The sequence below is a fragment of the Saccopteryx leptura genome, chromosome 11, assembly GCF_036850995.1.
Source record: "Saccopteryx leptura isolate mSacLep1 chromosome 11, mSacLep1_pri_phased_curated, whole genome shotgun sequence".
Classification (NCBI taxonomy): Eukaryota; Metazoa; Chordata; class Mammalia; order Chiroptera; family Emballonuridae; genus Saccopteryx; species Saccopteryx leptura.
The window spans coordinates 16,765,739-16,786,561 of NC_089513.1; the positions used below are offsets into that span (position 1 = coordinate 16,765,739).

The 20,823-nt window shown below is 41.7% G+C and overlaps 1 protein-coding gene across 1 annotated transcript; it reads right to left on the reverse strand.

Annotated features, from left to right (window-relative positions):
• Positions 1-6,353: 6,353 nt before the first annotated feature.
• Positions 6,354-19,401, reverse strand: LOC136383372 (oxalate decarboxylase OxdC-like). Its single transcript, XM_066353210.1, has 9 exons — positions 19,254-19,401; positions 17,423-17,635; positions 16,720-16,926; positions 13,862-14,092; positions 12,839-12,992; positions 12,262-12,371; positions 11,371-11,484; positions 9,945-10,091; positions 6,354-7,032 (listed from the first exon to the last, which is right to left on the reverse strand). Exons 1-9 carry the CDS (start codon positions 19,335-19,337, stop codon positions 6,898-6,900), a joined length of 1,395 nt encoding a protein of 464 aa, XP_066209307.1. The 5' UTR covers positions 19,338-19,401; the 3' UTR covers positions 6,354-6,897.
• Positions 19,402-20,823: the final 1,422 nt, after the last annotated feature.

Here is a 20,823-nt window from a genome sequence, read left to right on the forward strand (position 1 = left end):
ACGCAGTCTTGTCGGTCCAGGACGTGCTGACAGAGTGGATGGAGGGCGTGAGGCAGAAAGGAGGCGTGAATGACTCAGAGGGTCTTGGCTTATGCCATTGGAAGGATCGAGTTGCCATGAATGAACCAAGATGAATAATGCTTTGGGGGAGTTGATTTGGGAGACAAGATCAGAAATTCAGTTTTGGTCATGTTGACTTAAGGATGTTTATTAGGCACAGCAGGTGGAAATGTCAAGTAGACAACTGCCTAAAAGAGAGTTTAGGAGGGAGGGTGTAAAGGATAGATGGGTTTAGGCAGTTGGAAGAATGAAAGCAAGGATTCCCCGCACCACCAAGAGTCAAGAAGCAGTCATCCAAGAATTGTAGACTATGGGTTAGGCATGTTTATCACTCCGTCATGGCCTGCTCTATAGGGTGGGAGGAAGCTGGGGACTAAAAATAAGGCTAAACACCTCATAGTGCCATGAGAAGCACTAGCTGAAAGTTTCCAGTAAATTCTATCCTGAAACAGCATGTACAACTCTCCAAAAGAAGGTGGAAGCACATCCTTGGGAAAGTTAAAATCTCTCAAGGATACAAAAACTTGACAATTACATGGACTTTTAACACCCTCCTTCATAACGGAGAGCTTGGGCTTCCGGTTCCCACAAATCATCAAGTTTCTAGAGCAGTTTTCTCACTACCACTCTCGTATACTTTGTATCTAGGAAGCTGGCTCTTCAAGCCCCGATGTCCTTATATGCAAAGGAAGGATTGGACAAAGTCAGCTTCAAACTTTTTTCTGTTCTGTTAGAAGCAAGGCAGGGTGAAGACCGGTGGGGGCATTGAGCATCCCTTGTTTGGCTTGCCCCGTCTCCAAGTTTCAAGTAATAATTTTAAATTTTTTCATTGACCTGATATCCACAGTGGGAATTTTAGATGTGTGCTAATTCTTTGTCTGAGTCCCCCCTCACTGTAGCCAAAATGGTGCAATATCCCAATTACCCTGCAGTTGCAGCTTATGCCCTTTCTTTCTTTCTTTTTAATTTTTATTTATTGATTTTAGCAAAAGAGAAATGGAGAGAAAGAGGAAGAGAGACAAGAACATCGATCTGTTCCTCTATGTGCCCTGACCAGAGATCAAACCCACAACCTCTATGCCTCAGGACAATGCTCTAACCCAGTGGTTCTCAAAGTGTGCGCCAGGGCAAACTGGTGCACCCTAGAAGATTTCCAGGTGCACCCTATGGTATTCCAGAGAAATATGTTTCTGTTGGGGACCAAAAAACCAACAGGGTTTTTGGAGTTTAGATTTTGGGGGAAAGAGGTGTGGGGAATTGGCTGTAAGCTGACAGTCTGCCCAACCCCCCACCTCACTTGCCAGATTAGGTTGCAAAAGGCTGTTAAACTGTGGTGCTGGATTGTTTACACTACCCCCCATGTTCCCCAGAAAGACTGGAAGCAAGTTTCTTCTATCCTTTGTTTGGTGTCAAGTTAAGATGATATGTATGGTGGGGTTTTCTGCATTCAACACAATTAAGAGTAAAAAAAAGGAATTCTTCAATGTATTGACAAGGAAATGAGAGTTTGCCTTTCAAATATATGCCCAAATATTGAAGAAATCACTACGATACATCAGGCTCATGTTTTTCATAAACACAAGAATGAAAAAACTTAACACATTCACACCAGGACCTGCCAAATTTACTAAATCATACCAAGAATATATCTATAGATATAAAAAGATAACTCTTTGTCATTTTTTTATTTTTTAACCTCTCTTTTTTACAAATTCTAAAAAGCATAACTCAAAAAAGTAACATAAAAATATTTTTTAATGTCAGAATAAATTTAATTTTATCATATTTATTTTGTTTAATTACCATAAAAGCATGCTTGGACTTTATATGTTTTCCTTTAATATTTGACTTAATAATTATAATATTTCTCAGAAATTTGTATATAGTGCACCTACAATTATTTGTAGGATTTTTAAATGCGCCCTGACTTCAAAAAGTTTGAGAACCACTGCTCTAACCAATGAGCAATTCTGCCAGGCAGCTTACTCCCTTTCAGCATGAGCTCCTCTTCACTCTGAACCAAGGGAGAATGTAAGTGAAATGAAAAAATGTTAGATTGATAGCCAGCAAGACTAGGTAGGGCATGACTGAACCAAGATAAGACATGTGAAGAACACCTGTTGATGCCATTTGGGGTTCCTTGTTAACAGTTGAGGGAGAAAAAACAGAATTCAAACATTCTTATCTGGATGTTTAAACTTCAGGGACTAGAGTGAAGTCTCACCCCAAACAAAAGGAAATTAAAAGAAATTTTATGAAAGTTATGAAACAGTTGAGAACCAAGGACTGTTAAGACACTGGAATGGGAACCCCCTCAGAGTGGTGTCTTGCCTTCTCTGGAAATATGAGAGCATAATGTACATTAACCTGTTTAATTTTTTCATTGTTTGTTACCATGGACTCCCTAGCATAATTGGAATGAAAAAAACATTCTTTTGAATACTCACAATACAGGCTGAATTCATCCCAGGAAGGGTGAGAAGCAAAGGAAAGTGCAGAACTGAATAAGAAAACATCTAATTAAAAATTCCATGAGGCCACACATTATGTTTCTTGTATATCCTAGCACAGAGCTAAGCATATAGAAAAGGCATATTTTTTTTTTAAAAATGAGCAAGAACTTCATAAAAACAAATAATGAGTAATACTGTATGATTCCACGTATATAAAGAACGTAAAATAGACAGACTCATAGAGACAGACAGGAGAATAGAGGTTAGCAGGAGCGGGAACACAGAGCGCTGGGTGGTTAGTGTGCAGGGTTTCAGTGTGAGGTCATGGCACAGTTCTGCAGGTGGATGATGGCAGTGCCTGCGCCACAGTGTGAATGTGCTTAATGCCAGTGAGTTAGTACACTTAAAAATGATTAAAATGGAGCCCTGGCCGGTTGGCTCAGTGGTGGTGCGTCGGCCTGGCGTGCAGGAGTCCCAGGTTCGATTCCTGGCCAGGGCACACAGGAGAAGTGCCCATCTGCTTCTCCACCCCTCCCCCTCTCCTTCCTCTCTGTCTCTCTCTTCCCCTCCCGCAGCCAAGGCTCCATTGGAGCAAAGATGGCCCGGGTGCTGGGGATGGCTCTGTGGCCTCTGCCTCAGGCGCTAGAGTGGCTCTGGTTGCAATAGAGCAACGCCCCAGAGGAGCAGAGCATCGCCCCCTGGTGGGCATGCCAGGTGGATCCCAGTTGGGCACATGCGGGGTCTGTCTGACTGCCTCCTCGTTTCCAGCTTCGGAAAAATGCAAAAAAAAATAAAAATAAATTTAAAAAAATAAATGATTAAAATGGTAAATTTTGTTATACATATGTTATCACAATAAAAATAATTTAATTAAAATTTTTAAATAAAACACAGTACGTATTTGACTGCTAGGAATAGTGACCTGTGATTTCAGGAGGTTCTAACCACATCTTTGCAGGAGCAGCTGGGACCTGGGTGTTGGCTGTGGGTGGGGGGAGGCCCAGCATGGGGAGGGGGAGCAGTGCTGGCGTGGGGGGCTGCTGATCTGTAGGTAACAGAGGCAGCTCTCCCACTTGAAGACAGTGCACGTTCTAGCATAGAGTTCTGCTTCATGTGGAGGAATCTTCTGTATGCTTGAAGACAGCAACACAAACATTACAGGGGAAAGGGGCGCCTCGTGATATCTGGACTTTGGTCTCAAATATCTTACTTGCAATTTAGGTCACTTGCCCTTCTCCAGTCTCAGTTGCCATTTCTGCAAATTAAAGTAATAAAGCCAGATAATATGTGGCCTCCACTAGCTCTGCAATTTCATGGTGCTACGTCATCATCCCTTACCTTCTTTTGTCCAAACAGTTCCAATGTAAATACAATGAAGAAAACAGTTTCCCATCTCACTAGCCATCACTGTCCTTTTCTGGACTCTCCAGTGCCTTCCTGTCCTTTTCAGGGGCACAGTGACCCAAAGTGAACACACCAGGTTCAGAAGCTGTGGTGAGCACTGCGTATGGGGGAGACACCGCTTCTACCTTCTAATTATAGCACAGAATTGCTCTAGCATTGTATTGCTTTCCTTCTTTTTAAAAATTTTAAGCAGTAATATTATACTGCTGAATCATATTCAAGTATTGAGAAATTAGGGTCGTTGGGAACCAAGTTATATAGTAACAGTAACTATATATTTTTTGCTTATTAGTTGAGGGATAAAAAGCAGCCTGATTATTATTCTTCAACAGGAAAAGCTGAGGGTGTAAACAAAGAAACTTTTTACAACCGCCTTCCCCTACTTAGGAGCAACAAGGAACATTCAAGGGTTGTTTTCCTACCCTGCAATTTCTCTATTTCAGTGATTTTCAACCTATATGCCGCAAGAATTTTTAAAACATGCAATACTTGACTATTTAGTCAGGGGCACAGACCTTTTCCCCTTCGATTGTCAAATTTAACAATGACAACAGCCAACACAGCATTAGCTGTCTGGTATGAATGAATCAAATTATACCTATTTTTCATCAGATCAGCAAAGAATATGTTTTTGGTGTGCTGCAGAATTTTGGTCATTAGTTTATGGGTGCCGTGAGATGAGAAAAGTTGAAAGTAGCAGTTCTATTCAAATTGATTCATTCCATTTAATTATTCAAAGCTGCTGTTAAAAAGAAAGTTCTTTTTACAGATTTTTAAAAATGTGCAAGAACATTTTATGTACAATTCATATCATTTCAAATGAACCAAATGTGGCTGCTTTATACTGTGTGTATAAAGTCGTTAAGGAGGGTTTAGTTTTAAAGGAGGTTTTTAGTCAAATGTCTGAGTTTTGCCTGAATGAGAAGTAGTAAATAATTGGTCTGATTGGAAATTCACTCTTCAATCTATTGACTTGGTAATAAATAATGTAGATATACCAAAAAGTCCAAAAGCAGTTGAGTATTAGTGGGTTACCCTAGGGGGAAAAATGGTATAAAAACCAGAAATCAGCATTCCAAAAAGAGAAAAAGGACTGAAATTGGAGCAACCAGGTGAAAACTAAGAATATTCTTCCCATAAAATACCAACAATATTCCAATTAAATTGTCTTCCTTAGATTTTTTTATTTTTAAGATTTTTTAAAATACAGCATGACTTGGATTCCTAAGTCATAGTTTAAGGATGCACAAAGGAAGTCCAATAATGCATCAAATACATAACACCTTATAAACAGATTTCATTCAAAATTATAATGGCAAAAAATATATACAAAGATGCATAAAATCTTTTTTAAATGACCACATAGTAATCTGATACAATACTTCCTGATACAAGAAGATAGATTATGAACCAGTTTATAATATATGAAGAAATTCCTAAGGTAAAAAGTTGTAGATAAAAATCTGTCTACAGCTTTGCCTTCTATGACTACTTCCCTTTGTCTTACATCCTCCTTCTATACACCCTGTGTAATTCCCTGCATCTTCTCAACCTTGTTCCTCCTCTTGGACAGTGACCAATTCCTTCCACAGTCTCTTTAAAACAACACCACCATCTGCAAACTCCCATTGCTACCAAGCTCTGATGTCCACTGGCTCCCCCAGAAAAGGAAATGAAGTAAAGACATAGCACAATGGTCCCAAGGGCTAACAGGCATCTGATGGCTTGACTATGACATTATTATGTGGGTGGCTACTTCCCCGTGCTAAACATGAGCCCTTCCTGATGCCCACTGAATTCTGTACTTGTAGTCAGCAGAGCTAGGAAGGAATGGACAGGGAGGTGGGGATGAGACAGAGTGAGAGAGGGAGAAAGAAGGAGAGAGAGTGGAAGGGAGTCAAGGAAACATGCAGATTCTCTTTAGCCAAGGAGCAAACATCCTAAGATGTCTAAAAATACTTTTAGGTGTCAGGGGGATAACTAAAGGAGGTGTTGGTCAAAAGCATTAAAAATCAGCTATACTGATTTTATTATTGTATATAGGGTAGCCCAGAACTGATGGTGGGACCCAAGCACAATGCAGGGGTACCACACCTGTTCAAATAAATTGTAAACAGAAACCAAACAGATTCGATAGGAATGACTTCTTTTCTACTTAAGACAATGTACCCCACCTTGAAGACCACCAGCCCCTACCAGCTTCCAAGACATGACAGGCAGTCCCCAAATCCATATACACAGAGCAGCATTGCCAATAGACTAAATAAGCCTCTCACATATAGGAATGGCTACTCCTCAAATGTAAATAGCTAATGACATGACTAATAAAATCCAAGGACATTCAAAGAAGATAGTGAAGTCATAATTAATCATTAAGTATTTTCTCAGCTAATATACAGTAAGTATAAAACTAGTCACGTGAGTTAAGACCTTGGAAATGTTGGCATGATAAAAAGTAGCTTCATGCCAACCAAAGAGTTGGAAATCACTAGGGAAGCCAAGGGTCTGTATAATAAACTCTCTGAACAAGGTTTGATGTACCTGGGTTTCAGATCCTCAATATCTACATATACAGGCTGCCCTCCTCACTACTTCACACAGTGATGAACAACAAAAATGCATGCATGGTGCTTTTTTTTACTACTATGAATTAAAAGAATGAATTTTCACTGGGAGTAATAAATTTGAAGTAACAGAGAAAATAAATATATACACATATACTAAAATCCATACAAAAATATAATAATTTAATTTGTTAGGTGTCCTCTATAGACCTACTAATCTATACAGAATGCACTAACACATTCCCTTAGCATTAAGCACCTGCAAACACCATCAGCTAAACGAGCCCACAGGGCTGCTTTGCTTCCGCTTCCTCCGTGCACTGTGTAGAGAGCGCCAGGCTCAACAACCAAGTCCTTCTTTAGAAACAGTAATAACAAATGAGGAAAGAGGAACAGATATGAACTCATCAGAAAGTCTAAGGCAGGTTGATCGCCTGGTCCTCCTTGAATTTGGGGATCTTCTTGAACTCGTTTTGTTTCTTGAAGAAAAGCTGGGCCAGGATGTGGTCTGCTGTGGCCTGGATATAGTCGTCCATGTCAAGGGTTTGCAGCTGCCAATGAAATGAACAGAAGTATCAGCGCTGAGCTACCAGGTTCCTACAACAATCTTACAGCCACAGGGCACTTGGCCGTGGAACTCGACACAGCTGTGGGTCCCTGTGTGTGATCACCTTGTGGGCCTGGTCTGCCCCTCCCTGGGGGAGCTCACCTTCCCAACTCTGAGACTCAGTAGGGTCAGCCTTCTCAGAGGGCTCCTCCATCCTCCTGAGAGATTGTTCTCTTTGATGAGGGAACAGGACTGTCTATCTTCTTGTCAGCAGGGACTAGTGACAAAATAGCTTCTCAGAGCCCCATGCCCAGAGGCACCTGACGGAGGCAACCGTTCTGCCAGGTAAGTGGTCCTGCTGCTCTGTAGCTGCAGACTGGCCTCTCCCCTGCGGTCGATGACCTCTGTCTGTCTGGCCTTTAGTGCAGGCAGGTGGGTGTGAGTATAAGTCCCTGTCCACTCCCCACACCACTGTCCTCCTCTCTGACACGACCTCTCTGCACATGTGTGTGTGTCCCTGTATCTCTCTCACTGTATGTTGTGTATGTTCTCTCTGTGTGTGTCTGTGTGTGTACATGTCTGTGCTTGTCTCTGAGTCTCTCTCTTGTACATGTGTATGTGTTTGTCTCCATGTTGGTCTGTCCCTGTGTACATGTGTCTGTCTGCGTCCCTCTATGTACAGGTCTGTCTGTGTGGGGGTGTGTAAGTGTCTGTGTCTCTCCTTCTGTGTCTGTCTCCCTACGGACACCAGTCCCCCTGTGTGCGTCTACCTGTGTCCCCTCTTCTCTTTATGTGTGTGTTGTTTCTCTCTCTGTCTCTCTCTCCGTAGATCTCTCCCTCTGTGTGTGTGTGTGTCTGTCTGTCTGTTTCTTGGCATGTCTGTATTTCTGTGGATGTCTCTAAACCTGTCTTTCTCTCTGGTCACCTCTCTTTGTATCTATCTCTGTATGTCTCTGGGCATGTAGGTCTCTCTCGGTGTCTCTGTCTCATTCTGTGTTTCACTCTAGGCCTGTGTTTCCCACTCCCTCTCTCTGCCTCTTTCTCCATCCTTCCTTCCTCCTTCCCTTCAGATACTTCATGCAAGACATCTCCCCACTAGAAACATTTCTCATTACCTCACTAAGATGGGTATTGGGGGACTAGCCCCTCTGAAGGGAATACCAGACAGTCCTCTACATGGGGTAGAGGTAAAAAAAATTCCTCACACCCAAAATTCTGATTCATTTCTTTCTTCCCATCGTGGATCACTCACTTTCAAATTGTTCATCTTCATTTTTGAAAAAACCCTTTTATTTCCATTCTCTTTTTAGAGGGTTTATATTCTTTAATGTTTGGCTCGTATTTAATAGATTATAACTGTCATTTTTATCCTTCTTTCATATTTTAGTTTAATATGTTGGTATTAGCCTTTCTTGCCACATTAACTCTTATTTACTTTGCCATATTTATGTAATGCTAACTTTTACCTTTGAAATAGTTTCACACGTACATAAAATTTATATTGTGTTCATTTTTTAAATTCTATTTTCTTATTCTTAACTTTTTAACTCTAACTTGCTATTTATAACTTGAGGGATTTTTCCCTTTCTTTACCGATTCATATTTTACTTGATTTGATTTTATGCTATGATTTGTTCTTACAATGACTGTAGAGAATGGCGACCTAAGGGGTGGCAGTATCAGTGAGACCCACACTAAAAATAGGGAGCACTGGACTCCTTTTCTGTACTCCTCCCCAACAAAGTCTGTAGCTAGCTTTCACTCCATCTCTTCCTCACAAAACTCATGCCAGGTACCCCTGTGAAGGTTTGAAGACCCAGGGAAACAGCTGCTGAAACGTTCCAGTCTCTCTCAAGAAAGGTATGTGTCATCATGGGAAATGGCAGGACTGAACCACCTCCAGGGTAGGTCCTGTTGATGATACCGCCAAATTCATGCTGTGCTCTCCCTACAAATCTTGTTGGGTCTCCACGTAGGAAGTACCACAGCCAAGAGAAGTGGCTGTCGGTTCCTGGACTCCGCCCAGAACTCTGTGTCCAGACAGGCTCTGTTATAATACTCACTGTTGTAAGTCTCAGAAGAGAACCTAGTCCTAAGGATTTTCAAAAATCTGAATTCTACTATTTAGTCCCATTTCTTAAACACATTATTCCACCTAATTAAATAATGCTGTTTGAATTTTTAAAAGCAAAAAATTATTTGAGTAAATAATTCCTCTTCACTTATAAATTTAATATTTACATATTAATTTTATAATACAGATCATTATAGACCAGACTTGCTTAAAGTGATGATATAAATAAATATTATTTCTTCAGAGTAGCATTATTCAATCATAATGTTACTTAAGTACTCCCAAAGTTTCTTTTCATATATGAGTCAGTCTACCTAGCTAGTTATCTTTCTCTCTCTCTCTTTCTTTCTCTGCCAAGTAAATTCTGAAGTATAAACTGGGCATGCTCAGTGCAGCTGATCCCTCTCTGGGAGCTGGCAGAGCTTTGAAGAGCATGCTCTGTTTTTTTACGCCCTGGGCATAACAGGCCTGCTCCAACGTCAGGAGGCCAACCTGATTCTGGGAATTGATATAAGAAACTCACCTTCCCGCAGATATTAGTCACATCATCTAATATCTGCCTTATTGATAATAGAAATTATTTCATGAATCTCTATATACTATTCTTTGGTCTTTTTTTCCTCAGTTGTTTCAGAACTCCGAGAATTAAGAGGGAATGTGATATATTGGATCCCTTTATATTCAAATGAAGAGATGGTATGATTCTCCTCTTCACGCATTAGTTCTGCCAGATCATTTGTTTGTATATTTGTTCAACACACATTGCTGAGGGGCTCCTGGGCCCAGCAGAGGATTCTGCACATCACCACACTCAGCAGTCTCTCACGTGAGCTCATCCTCACCTGGTCTCCAGTGCTGAAGGCAAGAATCAAAAGCAGATCCTCATCACAGGCACTCTTGATGTAATGCTGGGTTCCGACGGGGAAAAATATCACATCCCCCATGTGAATATTAAACTCCACAGCACCCTGAGTACTAATAATGCCCACCTGAGGAAGAAAACAGTATCTTGAAGTGAAGAAATAAAATCAAATATTCACTAAGGATAAGTACTAATAGTGAAGAACAGATGACTAGAAGCACATGGTTATAAAGGGACCTCTTAAGGGTCAAGAGCTGCAGACAGAGGCCGTCCTTCACGTAAAAATCTCTTGTATCTAAGATGTCCCACAAAAATCAAAAGATACTTCATTTAAGAAAATCTTCCTCAAAGTGCAGTTAGCAAGTTCAACACTGCAGAACATCATGCAAAAAGGGCCTCAATCACCATGTTCTAAATAAGGGTTACAAATTACCCTACATAATTACCTAATTAGGCAAAGGACTTAAGTGTGAGTGTTAGTTCACCCACACCCTCCTTTCTACTTGATTGGGAAAATGTAGCCTTTGGAGAGCAGCATCCTCCCAGTCTTCCTTAAAGGTGGCAGAGAGTGAGTGTGTGCACAAATGCATACACACAGCACACCAGAAAGAAAAGTCTCTTCTGGAAATACAATTTGTGAATGATGACAATGCCCTTTTCCAATTTATTAACCCTTTCATAAAACACAACTTTTACTATGGATGACATAGTAGGTGAAGCTCAGTCTGGTTTGAGTCTCTCTGTCGAGACCGAGACAGGTACAGGCTAGAAAAGCCCCTTTTACCTTGTGTATACACCATTGTAGGTTTCCCCTGGGAGCCCTCTGATGGTCCAGCACCAAATCACCATGGTAACATGCTACTCAGTCTAGCTTTTATTATGGGAACCATATAACTGATCATCCAAACAAAGACTCTCTGAAGAGTCCAAGGGGGTGCTGTTAATAATTTCCCCAAGATGACAAGAATACATCAAGAAGGTCATGGGTAAATGGGGACATGTGGCCACTCTACTGGCATTTCACACCTCCCCAGCCACCCTGACTCACATTCCACTGAGAGGCAAACAGTGATTTCGCGTTCTCCAGAGGGCAGCACATTAAACCCTTGCATTACCTGAGAATGCAAAACTCAGAGAACGTAATAAGCAGGTGCTCCAGACCCTCCATCACAAGTGATAACTCCTATCACTTCTGAAATGTTCTCAGCCTCTTTTCACCCTAAGACCAAACCTGGAAGCCATCCAGCAGAGCCTGCCCGGTATCCTCTGGAGACTATGCCCAGAAAGCCATCAGCTCTCGGTCCTCTTCTGTTCCCAACAACAGAACCAAAATAAAGAAATACCTCCCATTTGCCTCTTTTGGCATTAAAAAGGAAAGGTCAAAAAACTGTTCACAGAAAAATTACCTTTGCACATCCACTTATTACATATCCCATTTCATTTGCATTAAAATGAAAATGTGGCTGTCGCAATCCATTGTTGTAAATTCTGAGTGTAATCAAAGTGAGAGCATTTTGATGCTTAAAGAAAAAGAAAAACGAAATCCAGTTATGTAGCCAACATTCTACTCAGCAACTTAACAATTAATTATAATTAATTAATATTTATGAAGCCCTCACTATGACATGTAATTTTTTATGTCCTTTACATTTATTATGCTACTTGTTCCTTATAGCAGTCTTATAAGGTTGGTAGTTTTATTCACCCCGCTTCACATATGATAAAACTAAAATCTAGGCTGGTTGAGTAAGTTACCTACGGTCACACAGTGGCAGATCTGAGGTTTGCATCAGGGAATTCAACACTATAGCTGCGCTCTTGGTCATTATGCAATACAGCATTTAAAACAAAAAGAGAGCCTGACCTGTGGTGGTGCAGTGGATAAAGTGTCGACCTGGAAATGCTGAGGTCACTGGTTCAAAACCCTGGGCTTGCCTGGTCAAGGCACATATGGGAGTTGATGCTTCCAGCTCCTCCCCCCTTCTCTCTCTCTGTCTCTCCTCTCTCTCTCTCTCTCTCCCTCTCCTCTCTAAAATGAATAAATAAAAAATTAAAAAATAAAAATAAAAAAACAAAAAGAGATAGTTCACAAGCCTCCAGACTTTTCATTAATGTAACCATCCATGACAAAAAAATTAAGCTCCCAAATCCACATTGAGACCTCAATTAATAGTTTACGTTTATCAAATCAACCTGTGTTTGCCTAGGTTTTTTATTTGTCCAAAAGAAGGCTGAGTCCTATCTAAATCTCATATTTCATCTATTTTAATAATCATCAAAATGTTTTTCTCAATTACCTGATTAAGGAATTTACTAAAAACTTTTTCATTGTTGCTTAGTCCACTTTCATTTCTCCAGTACTGGGCCAGCTGTATCACTCCTCCTGGAAACCGATACTCTTTTGAACCTGAGTCAGATGAAGTTTAAAAAACAAAATACGATTTAAAAAAATACAATAACATACTTCAAAATCATACTTCAATTATATCTCAAAAAATAAATAACATGATTGTGTCACTCTTCTATTTAAAAAAAAAAACCAATTAATTGCTCCTCTTTTCCATCAAGATGAAGTATAATCTCGTTCTTATAAAACCTGCATAATTGGACCCTTCTCTCTCGTCCTATATTCTCTTCTCCCATAATCCCCTGCCCCAGGCCTCGTACACACTCTCACACTTGGAAATCTTTTGCCTTTTATCTTTGGGGCCTTTTATCACATTTCCTACTTTGTTGAGATATTTGTTCTTTCAATCTTTTCTTGACTGTGACCCACCATAAAAGGAACATGTAGCGTCTCAGTCCAATACAACTATATCATCACATACAAAAATATTTAAATAAAGAGGCTTCACAAAATCACATACTATATACCTTTAAGGTCATAAAAGTATCTCCACACGAGGCTGTCCGGAGACTGTGCATAACTGGCGTTCATCACCAGGTCCGCTAAGTTGGGAGGAAGGTTGACGCCCTGATCCTCCTTTTGCTTTTGGAAAGTCCTAATAAAACTAATTCCACCTTCGGGCTGAAACACAGAAGAAACCACATGTGATATCTGCGGAGCATTCTACAGGTTTTAGCAATAGAAGGGTAGGAAGCTGAGGACAGGGTACTATTGGCACCAATGTGGTTTTCAGCGACCCTTGATTAGCCTAAGACTTGTGATATTTAGGAAAATCCTCCAAGTTTTCAGTGTATTTTGACTTTAAGTATGTTGGCATTTTATGGTCAATAAAACCTCCTACAGAAGCATGCACTGGCTTCCATGTTTACCAATACTCTCCCTAATGGCTTGTTTCTTCTACTTCTATAACATTAGACCAGAATCTACTGCAAAACAGATCTCAATGCCTTACTAGATACATTTCCTACGGAAATCCTTCCAATAGCCAATCATGAGCCATCATCAATTCATCTGACCACCCATTTGCAATGTCAGCCTCTACAACTGACCCTTTGCTCCCAGTATTATGAGCAGTTCCTCCAATGATAATATAAATATTTGAAGAGAACAAAAGAAGCTGTTCTTTAGGGAAATTGTGGGATTCTCTGCCATGGGTTAAGAAAACACAATACATCACCTGCAGCAAACTTCTTCTTGTATCAGCTTATGGCTTTTCAAAGATGTAGCTTATAGCAATTTGTATTAATTATAACATAACCTTTCTATCAAATCTATTATAGTTTTTTGTGAACGTCCTTCACAAAGGAATATGTAGAGCACCCAATTTCAGCAAGCTTTATATCCTTAGTGGAACATAAGGCATGTTTTTGAGTTCATTACCCAACTATACACTGTTGACTGCTGCCCTAGAAACACGAATATTCATGTTCCCTTTGTGCCTATGACTATAGTGCATGCCTTCATGATGGGGGCATGTTTTCAGTACAGACCTTAAGTGACCTGGAAGCAATGTCCTCAGGTGTAGAAAAAAAGACATCATCAACATCCAGGGTCTGAAGTTCATCATGTGTGGAAAAGAAGAGCAGGAAAAAGCAGTCTTCATGTCCCACGTTCTTTATCCAGTGTAGTGTATTTTTAGGAAAGAAGATCACTTGGCCAGCTGTGACATTGTATGTGGTAACTACATGACCATCATCAACCACCCCAATCCAGGCAGTCCCCTGAAATGTAAACAGAGAGGCACATCCAGTCCAGGAAGTCTTCTTAGCACTTTGCCTGAGTAACTCAAATATTCCTTACATCAACCCTGTGAAGCAAATACTATTATTACTGTCACTTTACAGATGACAGAACTAAGTCCAGAGAGAATATGTAATTTCCCCGAGGTCATGCTAGTCATGGCAAAGCTGGGGTTTGGACCTAAGCAGTCTAGCTCCAAGGTATACTTCTTTCAAAATTGTGGTAAAACACTGAAAATGAGATCTACCATGTTAATAAATGTTTAAGTATACAATACAGTATTATTGTATACACAATGTTGTATAGCAGATCTCTAAAACTTCATTATCTAGTCAAATAACCTAGTTAAAATTATTTACTTAAATTATCTAGAAACAGAGAGTGGAATGGTGGTTGCCAGGGAAAGGGGGTGAAGTCTGTACTTTTAGTCTGTGCTGCATCACACTTTGATTCTACTCATGCAGAATTGTGCCCTTCCTCTCACTCTATAACCCATCCCTCAGTATCACCCTGGGAGAGAGGTAGAGGTACCACTATTTCTGTTTCACCAGACTCATCGTCACATGGTGAAACATCCACAAGAGTGGATAGGTGTAAAGGAAGTCTCTGTTCTGTCTTGTCAGACATGTATAACTTGGATCCAGATAGGTATTCAAGATGCAGGGAGCCCCTGGCTGGTGGCTCAGTGGATAAAGCATTATCCTGGTATGCTGAGATCACAGGTTCAACCCCCAGTGAGGGCACATAAAGAAGCAATCAATGAGTGCTCAACTAAATAGAACTAATAAGTGAAACAATGAGTTGATGCTTTCCCCTCTCTCTTCATTCCTTTCTCTCTGTCTCCCTTCCTCTCTCTCTCTCTCTCAAATCAATGGAGGGGGGGGAGACACAGAGGAAAGGTGAACCTCCAAAGAGCTCTCTCTAAGTCCACATGCAGCAAACAGTATAAATATGCATCTCTTCCTACCAGGCATCAGCTACTCCTGACCCAGAGCAGAGACAGCACAGTGGCCAATGGGACATTCACTGCAGGGCTACCAGCTTTCCATTAGTCACCCCTGCTGCTCTGCTTCTCTCGGGACACTCATTCCAAAGCTTTCACAAGACATGCAGAAGCAAAAGCCGTCTTCATGGGCAAATGTACAAAAAGGGACTTCCTTCACATCCTGTTGGTTGGTTCCTTACCCTGGTTGTGAGAGTGAGTGATCCAACAATTGTCCTGGAATCTAGAGAATATTTTGGCCATGTGTTTTTCTACAGGTAAATTACTTTATGTTTTTAATTAATATATAATTGACATATAACATTATATTAGCTTTAGGTATGCAACAAAAAGATTCAATATTTGTATATATTGTGAAAGGATCACCACCATCAGGCTGGTTAAAATCTATCACCGCAGTTACATTTCTTTTTTCCCGTGATAAGGACTGTTAAGATCTACTCTCTTACTACCTTTCAAATAGACAATACAGTATTATTAGCTGTAGTCACTATGCTGTACATTACGTCCCCATGACTTATTTATTTTATAACTGGAAGTCTGTGCCTTTTGGCCACCTTCTAGCCCACATTTCGAAGTGCAGAGTATAAACTCTGGACTTACAGAACAGCCGGCCTAAAGCTGAGCTGGATCCCAAGACTGTCATCTGCTGGAACTCAGTCCAGACTCATTTCTCTGGCTTGGACTTTGTTTTTCGGGGGCCCCGTCCAGGGAAGCTCACGTAACTGCCTTTCCCTCTGCCAACCCCTCTGCCAACACTCTGCCAGATAATCCTTCAAAGGTTATCCTTTTTTACATATTTTATGTGTGGAAAAGAAGTAAAAAATATATAGACTTTGCCCCAGTCTAGCCTGCAACTACAGTTGATCTTGACAAGAGTCATTTAATCTTTGAGCCCTATTCTTGCATGAGAAATAAAAAGATTTGGACTCACATAGCTCAAACTCTGATCTCTCTTCCTGTTATAAATTGATGAAATGTTCAAAATGAAAAAGGAGTTTTATTAACAACAACAGAAATATGTCACAGTAAACTGGCTGATCTATTAACAAGATTACCGGGATAAGATAAAATTCTCAAAGTTCTATTGAGGGCTTAGTTACTTCTCTGTCCCCAGTGTCTGACTATAGAAATATTTGAAATTCGAGGAAGTACATGCCTTTCATCTTTAGCTCTCTTGACTTCATTTGACTTTCTGAAAATTCTGAAAGGTCTGAACCTGATCTTGGGGATCCCAGGCTGAACATCTGCAAACTAGTTGGTGTCCCCTGCCTCTGCTGTTTTGCCTTAGAGACAAAGTTGTCCTCTCTTTGATCATTAGAGCAGAGGGACCAGTCTTAGCTGTAGATTAAAGGGTAAATGCTGATCTTACTTTAACAATACTGCATGAAAAATTATTTCATACTGAAGAAAGAAATTCAACATGATGCCAAGAAAAATGAAAACAAGCAGGTTATTGCTTCAAGGCGCTGCTAACTGATCTGAGTTCACGCCAAAGCCTGGATGTTGTCTAACACTTAAGTAGGATTTGCAACAACTAAAATAATAGCCTGAGGACAACCCAGCATAAATGTTTAAGGGCAGAAAGGGGGAAAGTGGTTTTACCTGTGCAAGATAGCCATGTTCATTGGCATTAAAGTGCCAGTGAGGGGCACGGAGGCCATTGCTTTTTATTCTCAAGGTCCCCAGAGTCATCTGCGATCTCTGACTGTTTAAGCTGCTGCCAAAGGCCTCTTCTTCAATGCTGCGATAGTCTTTGACATTGTTCCTGTAGCGGGCCCACTGGATTGCACCCCCAGGGAACTCAAACACCTGAAAAGTCATAGGTAAGCAATCAGCATGGAGACTACCACCTGAGGGGCAGGAGGCCAGCACGCCTACAGAGTGAGAGCAGAGGCCAACAGAAGAGGCAGTGGTGGTGAGATGAATAGTGGTGTTCCAAAGGGAAAAAGAAGACTAAGTGGTCCGCAACACTCTAGGGACGACCACAGTGGTCCAGGCTGTTCTATCTGTCTAGTCCCTTAGACATAAAAGAACACCTATCTTGACCAGAGAAGAGAGAGCTTCCAGTTTGTTCATCTGCAACTCTCCCGTCCAGCCTGCCAGAGAACTACCTATCTCCTAAAGAACATTTCCGCCTGGCACTGATATCAGTCCAGCTTTCCCTCTTCCCTGCCCCTCACCTCCCTTCATCCAGGCAGCCCACACCTGCTCCCTTCCCATCTAGAGAGAACAAAGCTTAGCGAAAAGACCATGAAGCCATTGGGTTAGAATAGATAATGCTTTTCCCAGTAGGTGTGATTCATACCTTGGATTTAGGTAAATGATTGAGGAACTGAAATTTGGGATCAACAGGTTTTTGCAATATAGGGATTGTTGCTTGCGGTTTGGGCTCCGAATGGGGCTGAGCGTTGTTGATGTAAACCAAGGAGAGAATCAGGACCCCTACTGCTGTGGTCATGGTGCAGGCCAGGAGACACACCAGGAAGACACTCATCAGGGACCACTGCCTCTTTTTGTCCTGGGAGGAATTGTGAAGAATGGAGCCATTATTTTCTACTCTGGATGCATTAAAAATACCACCTCCTTTCTCAAGTTGCTTTATTTACATTTTTTATTTTATAAAAATGCATTTGTTGGACAAATATACTCAGTAAAATAACACATGTGCAAATATGAATATAACTAAATACATACACAGTGATCTTGCTGACATCCAAATAAAAAAGAATAAAAATAAAAGCATGAAGTTCTGGGGCACATAAGTTACTAGAAAATCAAGTAGCCAGTTCATTTATGATATAAGTTCATTTATAAAACACATTCCAATTCAGTCAATTAGTCCCATTTGCCAGTTTCTTCACCTGAAAATTAAATAGGTTATAAAGAGTATTTTCCAAGAACAACTTCATTCCAGAACATGCATACACATTTGCATGCACAGGCATGTGCACAGGTATGTGCACATTTATTTGCACAGATATGGGCAAAGGAATAAGGAGCATCCCTGTAAAGAACTGCCCTGACAGTCCTCAGTCTCTCTCTCTCCCTCCCTCCTTCATTTAAACAGCTTTGTTAAACTCCCCTCCATTTCCTGAGCTACTAACCCATCTCCCAAGTCTGAGCGCAATATTTCCATGTATTTCTTTTTTTTTTTTCCTTTTTTCTGAAGCTAGAAACGGGGAGGCAGCCAGACAGACTCCCGCATGTGCCCGACCAGGATCCACCCAGCATGCCCACCAGGGGGCGATGCTCTGCCCACCAGGGGGTGATGCTCTGCCCCTCCGGGGCATCGCTCTGTTGCATCCAGAGCCATTCCAGCGCCTGAGGCAGAGGCCACAGAGCCATCCCCAGCTCCCGGGCCATCTCTGCTCCAATGGAGCCTCTGCTGCGGGAGGGGAAGAGAGAGACAGAGAGGAAGGAGAGGGGGAGGAGTGGAGAAGCAGATGGGCGCTTCTCCTGTGTGCCCTAGCCGGGAATCGAACCTGGGACTCCTGCACGCCAGGCTGACTCTCTACCGCTGAGCCAACCAGCCAGGGCCTCCATGTATTTCTATGTTACTATTTCCTGGTTTCACATTACAAATGTGCACTAAAAACAACGGTATTATTTCTGTGAATGACCATGCACATTACTGAATGCTGCCAAGAGAAAACACACCCTGATCTTTGGACCAATTTGCCCTCATTTCTCAGACCATTAAAAAGATATTCATAAGCACTTATGTAAAGGTCTCCAGGGTCCCTGGCCTTTCTCTCCAAGCAGGCATAGCTCTGATCACTAATAATTCTAACACCAATGTTCTTAGTCCTTGTTACATTCTTAAATGACATATGTTGTTGAGCATAATCATTTATTGACATATTCAGTTTAACATTGCATAAGGATAGTATATGCAAAAATAAATAACTCATTGATACTATGAGCAACAATGCATAGAGAGTTGGGCCATTAAAGAGCTAAAGGATGTAAGTTAAGAGTTCATGAGCAAGAAAGCAAACCAGGAAATACTTAGGGCAGGAGATGCCGCCTGGGGGAAGGGGGTCACTTGAGGAAAGCTGGTTAAAGAGAGATCTTTCTGGAATTCTGCATACAGGCTTTGAGGGGAGCTGATTTCAAGATGTAAATCCCCAACTTACCATCCTGGAGATAGGGGCTGTCTTCCCCACGTAGGAAACATTTTGTGTCGCATCTTCATGCATTTCAAATGCCGCGTTGTCCATTGGCAGAAAGTAGCAAGCAATTCACCGAAAAAGAAAAGTGAAGAAATGTAGCTTTAGCAAATGGGGCGATGCCTGAGGTCCCAGAAAGGAGAAGCTTGATCATTCATAAATCAGGGAGTACTTATATAGAGCTGAAAGTTAAGGAAATGAAATCAGGAAGCTGCCAAAAAAACAAAAACCAACCCTAGAAATAATTATCAATTAGAGGCCAATAAAACACCTTCAGTAATCCCCAACTCTGCCCAGAGATGACGCATACAAAGATAATAATAGTAACAGCTAACGTTCATGTTCATTTCCTCCTCCCACTGAGTGCGGGCACTGTGCTAAGTGCTTTACATACACTATGCCATTTAATTCTTACTGTGATCCTAGCAGGTACGACCGTTATTCCCATTTTGTAGATCAGGAAACTGAGGCATGAAGGGAGGTATGGTAACCGCTCCCAAATCCCACAGCTAGTTTTTGTGTCGGAGCAAAGCCCCCTTTACCATAAGATTCTCCGTGACCCAGGTTCTCTGCTGAGTCCCATGGTCGGTGCTTTAGCCTGGCACAATCGTCTTTTACCCAAATCCGTCCTGCCTCTAAATAAGGTGACTGCTTTTCTTTTTTTCTTTTTTTTTCTTTTCTTTTTTTTTACATAGGCAGAGATAGACAGGGACAGACAGGCAGGAACGGAGAGAGAGATGAGAAGCATCAATCATTAGTTTTTCGTTGTGCGTTGCAACTTCTTAGTTGTTCATTGATTGCTTTCTCACATGTGCCTTGACTGCAGGCCTACAGCAGACCGAGCAACCCCTTGCTGGAGCCAGCGACCTTGGGTCCAAGCTGGTGAGCTTTTTGCTCAAGCCAGACGAGTCTGCGCTCAAGCTGGCAACCTCAGGGTCTCGAACCTGGGTCCTTCCGCATCCCAGTCGGACGCTCTATCCACTGCGCCACCACCTGGTCAGGCGCGACTGCTTTTCTTATGTGGTTTATTGAATAATTCTGTTACCTGAAAGTTGAATATTTATTTAAAATCTATTTCCTTTCCTTGGCTGGAGACGAGCAGTGGCCTGGGAATCTGAAAACAGCTACAATAGATCCACAAAGCCTTCGTCCATCCTCCTTTCTGTCTTCCTCCCTTTGTTCCATCAATGAGCACGTTGAACACCCGCTCTCACCTGGCAGCACGCCACTCCTGTACGACAGGAAGAGGCCTTGGAGGAGCTTACAACCCAGTGGAAAAAACAAAGCAAGGCATGACCCCAGGTGGGCTGTCAGGACAGGTGTGCAAGGTGCCGCGAGGGCAGAGAAGAGCGGCTGTGTTGGCCGGCAGAAGGAAAGGCAGGGCTTCCCCGAAGGCATCGTTCTGAGTGGAGCCGCCGGGTCCTAGTGTGGCTTCGCTAAGTAGGCATATGGGGTGACTCCGTTGTCGTCCCTATTTCTGGCTTGTCTATCAGGAACAGACCCCCTGTGGGGAGAGTGTAGACCGGATCTGGGTCTA

Bases quoted from the DNA above. Each gene is read 5' to 3' on its own strand.
- LOC136383372 (XM_066353210.1), bottom strand. From the start codon at position 19,337: ATGGACAACGCGGCATTTGAAATGCATGAAGATGCGACACAAAATGTT. The intron at 12,993-13,861 runs GTCTGTACTGAA...TCTGTGTTTCAG, and splicing joins TTGCTTCCAGGTCACTTAAG to CCCGAAGGTGGAATTAGTTT. The intron at 11,485-12,261 runs GTAATTGAGAAA...TTTTTCTTTAAG, and splicing joins TTAGTAAATTCCTTAATCAG to CATCAAAATGCTCTCACTTT.